We start from the raw sequence: 12,229 nt of genomic DNA, 5'->3' as shown, positions 1-12,229 counted from the left end.
ATCTCAGCCTCCTGGAGCCACCGGCCAGAGGAGAGACACATGGAACTAGTGGTTAATATGGTAATCGGAGGGAATCTGTAACCTATAACATACCTCGTTCACTCTCCTCAGGACTTTAATTGGCCCCACAGACCACAGACAGGCTTCCGGCCATCTCTGCCCAGGACACGAACGCCGCCCACTCCCCCGGCCGGACCAATAAGACCTCAGAAACCTACCCACATCCTGATTAACTCTCTCTACCTACCCGTTACTCTCGGGGTGAAAACCTGAGGTAAGGCCGACCGAGACCCCCGGACGTTCCATGAACAACTTCCGGACCCTTGACGTGAATTGGGGACCCCGATCAGACACTATATCCTCAGGCTGAGGGCTGAGCTTCTTAGAGAAGAAGGCACAGGGGCGGAGTTTCGGTGACGTACCCGAGCGCTGAGAGAGCAAAGCTCCTATCCCAGCCTCGGAGGCGTCCACCTCCACTATGAACGCCAAAGAGGGATCCGGATGCGCCAACACAGGAGTCGAGGTAAACAGAGCCTTCAGGTGCCACAAGAAAAAGGGCAACCAGTGAAGAACAAACACCATTGTTGTCATGTCGTGTGTGTAGGTGGCAGGGAAGTCAGGCGCAGGAGAATCAAACTTGGTATAAAGGGAGTATTTTAACAACTTAAAACAAAAACTCCAAAACCAACGACCATAATCAAATAAATGTGGGTACAAGAACCCGTCGCGCACCAATCCATAAAACACGAACATAACAATAAACAATCTCTGACAAGGACATGAGGGGGAACAGAGGGTTAAATACACAACAGGTAATGAATGGGATTGGAACCAGGTGTGTAGGAAGACAAGACAAAACCAATGGAAAATGAAACGTAGATCAATGATGGCTAGAAGACCGGTGACGTCGACCTCCGAGCACCACCCGAACAAGGAGAGGCATCGAGTTCGGAAGAAGTCATGACAATTGTAAATACAACTCATATTTATTTTCCCTTTTGTACTTTAACTATCTGCACATCATTATAACACTGTATATAGACGTAATATTACATTTTAATTTTTGGAACTTCTGTGAGTGTAATGTTTACTGTTCATTTTTATTGTTTATTTCACTTTTGTTTATTATCTACTTCACTTGCTTTGGCAACGTTAACATATGTTTCCCATGCCAATAAAGCCCTTGAATTGAATTGAATTGAATTGACAGGAGACACACTATGTTCTGAGAGAAAGAGAGAGCGAGAGAAAGAAAGAGAGATGAGAGAGACTGTTTTCTGTCAGATGAGAAAGAGGGAGAGAGACAGAGAGAGAGACTGTGAGAGAAAGAGGGAGAGAGTGAAGAGACAGAGAGAGTCTGTGTTCTGTCAGAGGATAGAGAGATAACGTGAGAAAGGGGGAGAGACAGAGAGTCTGTGTCTGTCAGCGGGAGAGGGAGAGAAAGAGAGAGAGGATAAATGAAAGAATGAGAGAAAGAGCCCTAGTCATGGTCCATTCCAGACATCTCAAACAGCAGTTGACTGTTGTTGTGTCCTAGTTTTAGCACCTTAATAAGTGCAGCAATTTGAAGAAAAGCTACAATTACTAGTTACCAGGCCATCATCACGAAAGCTAACGTCAATCATTCCCCGATTCAACAGCCCAGAGAGATCACAACAACACCTGCTTCCTAAATGGATCCCTATTCCCTATGTAGTGCACTACTTTTGACCAGAACCTTATAGAACCCTATTCCCTGTGTAGGGTTCTACTTATAGACCAGAACCTTATAGAACCCTATTCCCTATGTAGTGCACTACTTTTGACCAGAACCTTATAGAACACTATTCCCTATGTAGTGTCCTACTTTTGACCAGAACCTTATAGAACCCTATTCCCTGTGTAGTGTCCTACTTTTGACCAGAACATTATAGAACCCTATTCCCTATATAGTGTCCTACTTTTGACCAGAACCTTATAGAACCCTATTCCCTGTGTAGTGCCCTACTTTTGCCAGAACCCTATAGAACCCTATTCCCTATGTAGTTCACTACTTTTGACCAGAACCCTCTGGGAATAGGGTGCCATTTGGGATGCACTTCAGAACAACCAAGTGAACCTTCAAACAGACAGTTTCTATAGCACATCTTACCCTAACCCTATAGCACATCTTACCCTAACCCTATAGCACATCTTACCCTAACCCTAACCCTATAGCACATCTTACCCTAACCCTATAGCACATCTTACCCTAACCCTATAGCACATCTTACCCTAACCCTATAGCACATCTTACCCTAACCCTATAGCACATCTTACCCTCTTACATCTTACCCTAACCCTATAGCACATCTTACCCTAACCCTATAGCACATCTTACCCTAACCCTATAGCACATCTTACCCTAACCCTAACCCTATAGCACATCTTACCCTAACCCTATAGCACATCTTACCCTAACCCTATAGCACATCTTACCCTAACCCTATAGCACATCTTACCCTAACCCTATAGCACATCTTACCCTAACCCTATAGCACATCTTACCCTAACCCTATAGCACATCTTACCCTAACCCTATAGCACATCTTACCCTAACCCTATAGCACATCTTACCCTAACCCTATAGCACATCTTACCCTAACCCTATAGCACATCTTACCCTAACCCTATAGCACATCTTACCCTAACCCTATAGCACATCTTTAACCCTAACCCTATAGCACATCTTACCCTAACCCTATAGCACATCTTACCCTAACCCTAACCCTATAGCACATCTTACCCTAACCCTATAGCACATCTTACCCTAACCCTAACCCTATAGCACATCTTACCCTAACCCTATAGCACATCTTACCCTAACCTATAGCACATCTAACCCTAATAGCACATCTTACCCTAACCCTATAGCACATCTTACCCTAACCCTAGCACATCTTACCCTAACATCTTACATCTTACCCTAACCCTATAGCACATCTTACCCTAACCCTATAGCACATCTTACCCTAACCCTATAGCACATCTTACCCTAACCCTAACCCTATAGCACATCTTACCCTAACCCTATAGCACATCTTACCCTAACCCTAACCCTATAGCACATCTTACCCTAACCCTATAGCACATCTTACCCTAACCCTATAGCACATCTTACCCTAACCCTATAGCACATCTTACCCTAACCCTATAGCACATCTTACCCTAACCCTATAGCACATCTTACCCTAACCCTATAGCACATCTTACCCTAACCCTAACCCTATAGCACATCTTACCCTAACCCTATAGCACATCTTACCCTAACCCTATAGCACATCTTACCCTAACCCTATAGCACATCTTACCCTAACCCTAACCCTATAGCACATCTTACCCTAACCCTATAGCACATCTTACCCTAACCCTATAGCACATCTTACCCTAACCCTATAGCACATCTTACCCTAACCCTATAGCACATCTTACCCTAACCCTATAGCACATCTTACCCTAACCCTATAGCACATCTTACCCGTCCTCTCCAGTGGATGCTTCTGGCCTGAAAACACGGAAAGCTCATCAGGTTGTCAACAGGTTGTCAACAGGTTGTCATCAGGTTGTCATCAGGTTGTCATCAGGTTGTCAACAGGTTGTCATCAGGTTGTCATCAGGTTGTCATCAGGTTGTCAACAGGTTGTCAACAGGTTGTCAACAGGTTGTCAACAGGTTGTCAACAGGTTGTCAACAGGTTGTCATCAGGTTGTCAACAGGTTGTCAACAGGTTGTCAACAGGTTGTCATCAGGTTGTCATCAGGTTGTCAACAGGTTGTCATCAGGTTGTCAACAGGTTGTCATCAGGTTGTCAACAGGTTGTCAACAGGTTGTCATCAGGTTGTCATCAGGTTGTCATCAGGTTGTCAACAGGTTGTCAACAGGTTGTCATCTTGTATCATAAACAATTCCACGTTCGTACTCTGTAACAACATATTCTTTCAAAACAACGTTTGTATTTATTAAGACTGTCTCATTAATATTTGTCTGGGAGCAAACTAGTCCAATCGACAAGCTATTCGACAAGCTATTCTGAAAACGTGGAACTTGACAAGGTTATCGTCTTATACCACTGTGTGAAATGAAGTATTTTCTATTGGAAATTAATAGTCAACATAGATGTCTCATCTCACATCTCTGTCTTTCTCCTCTGGCTCTCCCTCCTCTACTCTCCCTCCTCTACTCTCCCTCCTCTACTCTCCCTCCTCTACTCTCCCTTCATCTACCTCCCTCCCTCCCCCCCACCCCCTCTCCCTCCCCTACTCTCCCTCCATCTCCCTCCCTCTCCCTCCCCTACTCTCCCTTCATCTACCTCCCTCTCCCACCCTTACTCTCCCTTCATCTCCCTCCCTCTCCCTCCCCTACACTCCCTCCCTTCATCTCCCTCCCTCTCCCTCCCCTACTCTCCCTTCATCTACTACCTCCCCCCCCCACCCCCACCCCCTCTCCCTCCCCTACACTCCCTCCCTCTCCCTCCCTTCATCTCCCTCCCTCTCCCTCCCCTACTCTCCCTTCATCTCCCTCCCTCTCTCCCTCCCCTACTCTCCCTTCATCTCCCTCCCTCTCCCCCACCCCTACTCTCCCTCCCTCTCTTCCTCGCCTACTTTCCCTTCATCTCCCTCCCCTACTCTCCTTTCATCTCCCTCCCTCCCCCTCTCCCTCCCCTACTCTCCCTTCATCTCCCTCCCTCTTCCTCCCCTACTCTCCTTTCATCTCCCTCCCTCTCCCCCTCCCCTACTCTCCCTTCATCTCTCTCTCTCTCCCCCTCCCCTACTCTCCCTTCATCTCCCTCCCCTACTCTCCTTTCATCTCCCCCAACCCTACTCTCCCTTCATCTCCCTCCCCTACTCTCCCTTTATCTCCCACCCATACTCTCCCTTCATCTACCTCCCTCTCCCTCCCCTACTCTCCCTTCATCTACCTCCCTCACTCCCTCCCCACTCTCCCTTCATCTCCCTCCCTCTCCCTCCCCTACTCTCCCTTCATCTACCTCCTCTCTCCCTCCCCTACTCTCCCTTCATCTCCCTCCCTCTCCCTCCCCTACTCTCCCTTCATCTCCCTCCCTCTCCCTCCCCTACTCTCCCTTCATCTCCCTCCCTCTCCCTCCCCTACTCTCCCTTCATCTACCTCCCTCACTCCCTCCCCTACTCTCCCTTCATCTCCCTCCCTCTCCCTCCCCTACTCTCCCTTCATCTCCCTCCCTCTCCCTCCCCTACTCTCCCTTCATCTACCTCCCTCACTCCCTCCCCTACTCTCCCTTCATCTCCCTCCCTCTCCCTCCCCTACTCTCCCTTCATCTACCTCCCTCTCTCCCTCCCCTACTCTCCCTTCATCTCCCTCCCTCTCCCTCCCCTACTCTCCCTTCATCTCCCTCCCTCTCTCCCTCCCCTACTCTCCCTTCATCTCCCTCCCTCTCCCTCCCCTACTCTCCCTTCATCTCCCTCCCTCTCCCTCCATCACTCTCTCTTCCTCTACCTCCCCTTCTTTCCGTCTCTTTCTTTCTCTCTCCCTCCCTATACCTCCCCATTTCTCCCTCCCTCCTTCACTCTCCCTCTCTCTCCCTCCATCTCCCTCCCTCAATCTCCCTCTCTCTCACGCTCTACTGTTTTCTCCATCCAAGAATTAGTCTGAAAAATTGTAACTTGACATGGTTGTACTGTTAAAGATTTCTCATTAATACTGTATTTGTCATTGTCTCTCCAGGCAGTACGATAACTCCGAACTACCTTGATAACTCAACGTCTAACGTGGGTCCGTGGTGCTCCTGCTCGGCCTCCGGGAACCACCGGGAACAGTGTGACGGCTTCCTGGAATATTTTCATGATAATGTCTGCCTGAGTGAGCAACATTTTTTGTTTATGATCTATTTTACTTGCCCCTTGAGAGAGAGAGAGAGAGAGAGAGAGAGAGAGAGAGAGAGAGAGAGAGAGAGAGAGAGAGAGAGAGAGATTTTGCCAGTAGCTAAGAGAGAGAGAGGACTTCAGATGGCCTTTGATGACTTTGTCATTCAGTGAATTGTGTTTCCTGCTACTGAGGTAATGAGCTGGTCAGAGATAGAGGAAGCATCCCTAAGTCTCACAGGGCTCTGGTCAGAAGTAGAGCACTATGTAGAGAATAGGGTGCCATTTTGGACCTTACAGAAAATAACACTCTGGTTAAATGCAGCCGTCGGCAGTCAGGGGAGAGAAAAACGCTAAACAACTTAAACTTCATTCAAAGTGGAGCTGTTGTTCACTCAGGTTTAAACACAGCTGTGACCCAGCTACCTGCCTGCATGCTCATCACGGATATAATAATATTATATATTAATATCCTGTTTTAATAACTGCCACACCTCACTCTGGTCCTCCTGGTTTTATAGATGTGTCAGTGAGAATGTCAAGAGAGATAGAGTTGAATTTTGGGGGTTTGTGGGCTGATTTGGGCTCATTCACACAGTCCCTAATAGGGTTGCACAAGAATTTAACAAAGTTACCGGAGTCTAATTTAACTTTGGTCATTATTAATTTACCAAAATTCTGGTAGTCTACTGGTAAACTTCGAAAGGGCTTATTTTCCGTTTACAACCCCAGCATAAATGGTCTGTCTTGGAGACCTTGAATGGGATGTGTTGTACAGCCGAAAGAAGCCCTGGAGAGTCGAGCTGAGCCCTGGAGAGTCGAGCTGAGCCCTGGAGACTATAGCTGAGCCCTGGATACTATAGCTGAGCCCTGGAGACTATAGCTGAGCCCTGGAGAGTCGAGCTGAGCCCTGGAGACTATAGCTGAGCCCTGGAGACTATAGCTGAGCCCTGGAGAGTCGAGCTGAGCCCTGGAGACTATAGCTGAGCCCTGGAGACTATAGCTGAGCCCTGGAGACTATAGCTGAGCCCTGGAGACTATAGCTGAGCCCTGGAGACTATAGCTGAGCCCTGGAGACTATAGCTGAGCCCTGGAGACTATAGCTGAGCCCTGAAGACTATAGCTGAGCCCTGGAGACTATAGCTGAGCCCTGGAGACTATAGCTGAGCCCTGGAGACTATAGCTGAGCCCTGGATACTATAGCTGAGCCCTGGATACTATAGCTGAGCCCTGAAGACTATAGCTGAGCCCTGCAGGTGATAGCTGAGCCCTGGAGACTATAGCTGAGCCCTGGATACTATAGCTGAGCCCTGCAGACTATAGCTGAGCCCTGGATAGTATAGCTGAGCCCTGGATAGTATAGCTGAGCCCTGGATACTATAGCTGATCCCTGGATACTATAGCTGAGCCCTGGATACTATAGCTGAGCCCTGGATAGTATAGCTGAGCCCTGGAGACTATAGCTGAGCCCTGGAGACTATAGCTGAGCCCTGGAGAGTCGAGCTGAGCCCTGGAGACTATAGCTGAGCCCTGGAGACTATAGCTGAGCCCTGGAGAGTCGAGCTGAGCCCTGGAGACTATAGCTGAGCCCTGGAGACTATAGCTGATCCCTGGAGAGTCGAGCTGAGCCCTGGAGAGTCGAGCTGAGCCCTGGAGACTATAGCTGAGCCCTGGAGACTATAGCTGAGCCCTGGAGACTATAGCTGAGCCCTGGAGACTATAGCTGAGCCCTGGAGACTATAGCTGAGCCCTGAAGACTATAGCTGAGCCCTGGATACTATAGCTGAGCCCTGCAGGCGATAGCTGAGCCCTGGAGACTATAGCTGAGCCCTGGATACTATAGCTGAGCCCTGGATACTATAGCTGAGCCCTGAAGACTATAGCTGAGCCCTGCAGGTGATAGCTGAGCCCTGGAGACTATAGCTGAGCCCTGGATACTATAGCTGAGCCCTGGAGACTATAGCTGAGCCCTGGATAGTATAGCTGAGCCCTGGATACTATAGCTGAGCCCTGGATACTATAGCTGAGCCCTGGATACTATAGCTGAGCCCTGGATACTATAGCTGAGCCCTGGATAGTATAGCTGAGCCCTGGAGACTATAGCTGAGCCCTGGAGACTATAGCTGAGCCCTGGATACTATAGCTGAGCCCTGGATACTATAGCTGAGCCCTGGATACTATAGCTGAGCCCTGGATACTATAGCTGAGCCCTGGATACTATAGCTGAGCCCTGGAGACTATAGCTGAGCCCTGGATACTATAGCTGAGCCCTGGATACTATAGCTGAGCCCTGGATACTATAGCTGAGCCCTGGATACTATAGCTGAGCCCTGAAGACTATAGCTGAGCCCTGAAGACTATAGCTGAGCCCTGGAGACTATAGCTGAGCCCTGGATACTATAGCTGAGCCCTGGATACTATAGCTGAGCCCTGTATACTATAGCTGAGCCCTGGATAGTATATCTGAGCCCTGGAGGTGATAGCTGAGCCCTGGAGACTATAGCTGAGCCCTGGAGACTATAGCTGAGCCCTGGAGACTATAGCTGAGCCCTGGATAGTATATCTGAGCCCTGGATACTATAGCTGAGCCCTGGATACTATAGCTGAGCCCTGGATACTATAGCTGAGCCCTGGAGACTATAGCTGAGCCCTGGATACTATAGCTGAGCCCTGGATACTATAGCTGAGCCCTGGAGACTATAGCTGAGCCCTGGATACTATAGCTGAGCCCTGGATACTATAGCTGAGCCCTGGATACTATAGCTGAGCCCTGGATACTATAGCTGAGCCCTGGAGACTATAGCTGAGCCCTGGATACTATAGCTGAGCCCTGGATACTATAGCTGAGCCCTGGATACTATAGCTGAGCCCTGCAGGTGATAGCTGAGCCCTGGAGACTATAGCTGAGCCCTGGATACTATAGCTGAGCCCTGGATACTATAGCTGAGCCCTGAAGACTATAGCTGAGCCCTGCAGGTGATAGCTGAGCCCTGGAGACTATAGCTGAGCCCTGGATACTATAGCTGAGCCCTGGAGACTATAGCTGAGCCCTGGAGACTATAGCTGAGCCCTGGAGACTATAGCTGAGCCCTGTATACTATAGCTGAGCCCTGGATACTATAGCTGAGCCCTGGATACTATAGCTGAGCCCTGGAGACTATAGCTGAGCCCTGGATACTATAGCTGAGCCCTGGATACTATAGCTGAGCCCTGGATACTATAGCTGAGCCCTGGATACTATAGCTGAGCCCTGGATACTATAGCTGAGCCCTGTATACTATAGCTGAGCCCTGGATACTATAGCTGAGCCCTGGAGACTATAGCTGAGCCCTGGATACTATAGCTGAGCCCTGGATACTATAGCTGAGCCCTGGATACTATAGCTGAGCCCTGGATACTATAGCTGAGCCCTGGAGACTATAGCTGAGCCCTGGATAGTATAGCTAAGCCCGAGAGACGACAGCTGAGCCCTGGATAGTATAGCTAAGCCCGAGAGACGACAGCTGAGCCCTAGAGACTATAGCTGTGGGTCTATAGATATAATGGGGGGATGGTAGCTGTGGGTCTATAGATATAATGGGGGGATGGTAGCTGTGGGTCTATAGATATAATGGGGGGATGGTAGCTGTGGGTCTATAGATATAATGGGGGGATGGTAGCTGTGGGTCTATAGCTATAATGGGGGGATGGTAGCTGTGGGTCTATTGATATAATGGGGATGGTAGCTGTGAGTCTATTGATATAATAGGGGATGGTAGCTGTGGGTCTATTGATATAATGGGGGATGGTAGCTGTGGGTCTATAGCTATAATGGGGGATGGTAGCTGTGGGTCTATTGATATAATGGGGGGATGGTAGCTGTGGGTCTATAGATATAATAGGGGGATGGTAGCTGTGGGTCTATAGATATAATGGGGGGATGGTAGCTGTGGGTCTATTGATATAATGGGGGGATGGTAGCTGTGGGTCTATTGATATAATGGGGGATGGTAGCTGTGGGTCTATAGATATAATGGGGGGATGGTAGCTGTGGGTCTATAGATATAATAGGGGGATGGTAGCTGTGGGTCTATTGATATAATAGGGGATGGTAGCTGTGAGTCTATTGGTATAATGGGGGATGGTAGCTGTGGGTCTATTGATATAATGGGGGGATGGTAGCTGTGGGTCTATAGATATAATGGGGGATGGTAGCTGTGGGTCTATAGCTGTGGGTCTATTGATATAATGGGGGATGGTAGCTGTGAGTCTATTGATATAATGGGGGATGGTAGCTGTGGGTCTATAGATATAATGGGGGATGGTAGCTGTGGGTCTATTGATATAATGGGGGGATGGTAGCTGTGGGTCTATAGATATAATGGGGGATGGTAGCTGTGGGTCTATAGCTGTGGGTCTATAGATATAATGGGGATGGTAGCTGTGAGTCTATTGATATAATGGGGGATGGTAGCTGTGGGTCTATAGCTATAATGGGGGATGGTAGCTGTGGGTCTATTGATATAATGGGGGATGGTAGCTGTGGGTCTATTGATATAATGGGGGGATGGTAGCTGTGGGTCTATAGATATAATGGGGGGATGGTAGCTGTGGGTCTATAGATATAATGGGGGGATGGTAGCTGTGGGTCTATAGATATAATGGGGGGGTGGTAGCTGTGGGTCTATAGATATAATGGGGGATGGTAGCTGTGGGTCTATTGATATAATGGGGGTGGTAGCTGTGGGTCTATAGATATAATGGGGTGGTAGCTGTGGGTCTATAGATATAATGGGGGGTGGTAGCTGTGGGTCTATAGATATAATGGGGGTGGTAGCTGTGGGTCTATTGATATAATGGGGGATGGTAGCTGTGGGTCTATAGATATAATGGGGGATGGTAGCTGTGGGTCTATAGATATAATGGGGGATGGTAGCTGTGGGTCTATTGATATAATGGGGGATGGTAGCTGTGGGTCTATAGATATAATGGGGGATGGTAGCTGTGGGTCTATAGATATAATGGGGGATGGTAGCTGTGGGTCTATAGATATAATGGGGGGATGGTAGCTGTGGGTCTATTGATATAATGGGGGATGGTAGCTGTGGGTCTATAGCTATAATGGGGGATGGTAGCTGTGGGTCTATAGATATAATGGGGGGGTAGCTGTGGTCTATAGCTGTGGGTCTATTGATAATGGGGGATGGTAGCTGTGGGTCTATTGATATAATGGGGGATGGTAGCTGTGGGTCTATAGATATAATGGGGGATGGTAGCTGTGGGTCTATTGATATAATGGGGGGATGGTAGCTGTGGGTCTATAGATATAATGGGGGGATGGTAGCTGTGGGTCTATTGATATAATGGGGGGATGGTAGCTGTGGGTCTATAGATATAATGGGGGATGGTAGCTGTGGGTCTATTGATATAATGGGGGATGGTAGCTGTGGGTCTATAGATATAATGGGGGGGATGGTAGCTGTGGGTCTATAGATATAATGGGGGATGGTAGCTGTGGGTCTATTGATATAATGGGGGGATGGTAGCTGTGGGTCTATAGATATAATGGGGGATGGTAGCTGTGGGTCTATAGCTGTACTGGGGGATGGTAGCTGTGGGTCTATAGCTTTGCTGGGGGATGGTAGCTGTGAGTCTATTGATATAATGGGGGATGGTAGCTGTGGGTCTATTGATATAATGGGGGATGGTAGCTGTGGGTCTATAGATATAATGGGGGATGGTAGCTGTGGGTCTATTGATATAATGGGGGATGGTAGCTGTGGGTCTATAGATATAATGGGGGATGGTAGCTGTGGGTCTATAGATATAATAGGGGGATGGTAGCTGTGGGTCTATAGATATAATGGGGGATGGTAGCTGTGAGTCTATAGCTGTACTGGGGGATGGTAGCTGTGGGTCTATAGCTTTGCTGGGGGATGGTAGCTGTGAGTCTATTGATATAATGGGGGATGGTAGCTGTGGGTCTATAGATATAATGGGGGATGGTAGCTGTGGGTCTATAGATATAATGGGGGATGGTAGCTGTGGGTCTATAGATATAATGGGGGATGGTAGCTGTGGGTCTATTGATATAATGGGGGATGGTAGCTGTGAGTCTATTGATATAATGGGGGATGGTACATGTGGGTCTATTGATATAATGGGGGGATGGTAGCTGTGGGTCTATTGATATAATGGGGGATGGTAGCTGTGGGTCTATAGATATAATGGGGGATGGTAGCTGTGGGTCTATTGATATAATGGGGGATGGTAGCTGTGGGTCTATAGCTGTGGGTCTATAGATATAATGGGGGATGGTAGCTGTGGGTCTATAGATATAATGGGGGATGGTAGCTGTGGGTCTATAGATATAATGGGGGATGGTAGCTGTGGGT

General features: G+C 48.3%; 1 protein-coding gene across 1 annotated transcript in view; it reads left to right on the top strand.

The window, feature by feature from the left end:
- LOC118378267 (GDNF family receptor alpha-4-like) overlaps positions 1-12,229 on the top strand; it is a 444,258-nt gene that overhangs the window by 397,149 nt on the left and 34,880 nt on the right. Inside the window, exon 7 of the mRNA XM_052495924.1 lies at positions 5,719-5,853. Within this exon, the coding sequence (XP_052351884.1) occupies positions 5,719-5,853 (135 nt within the window). The remainder of the gene's footprint in view (positions 1-5,718; positions 5,854-12,229) is intronic.

Source organism: Oncorhynchus keta, chromosome 35, assembly GCF_023373465.1.
Source record: "Oncorhynchus keta strain PuntledgeMale-10-30-2019 chromosome 35, Oket_V2, whole genome shotgun sequence".
NCBI lineage: Eukaryota > Metazoa > Chordata > Actinopteri > Salmoniformes > Salmonidae > Oncorhynchus > Oncorhynchus keta.
Note: the sequence above shows the minus strand (reverse complement) of the source record. Positions and strands in the feature narration are given on the sequence as shown.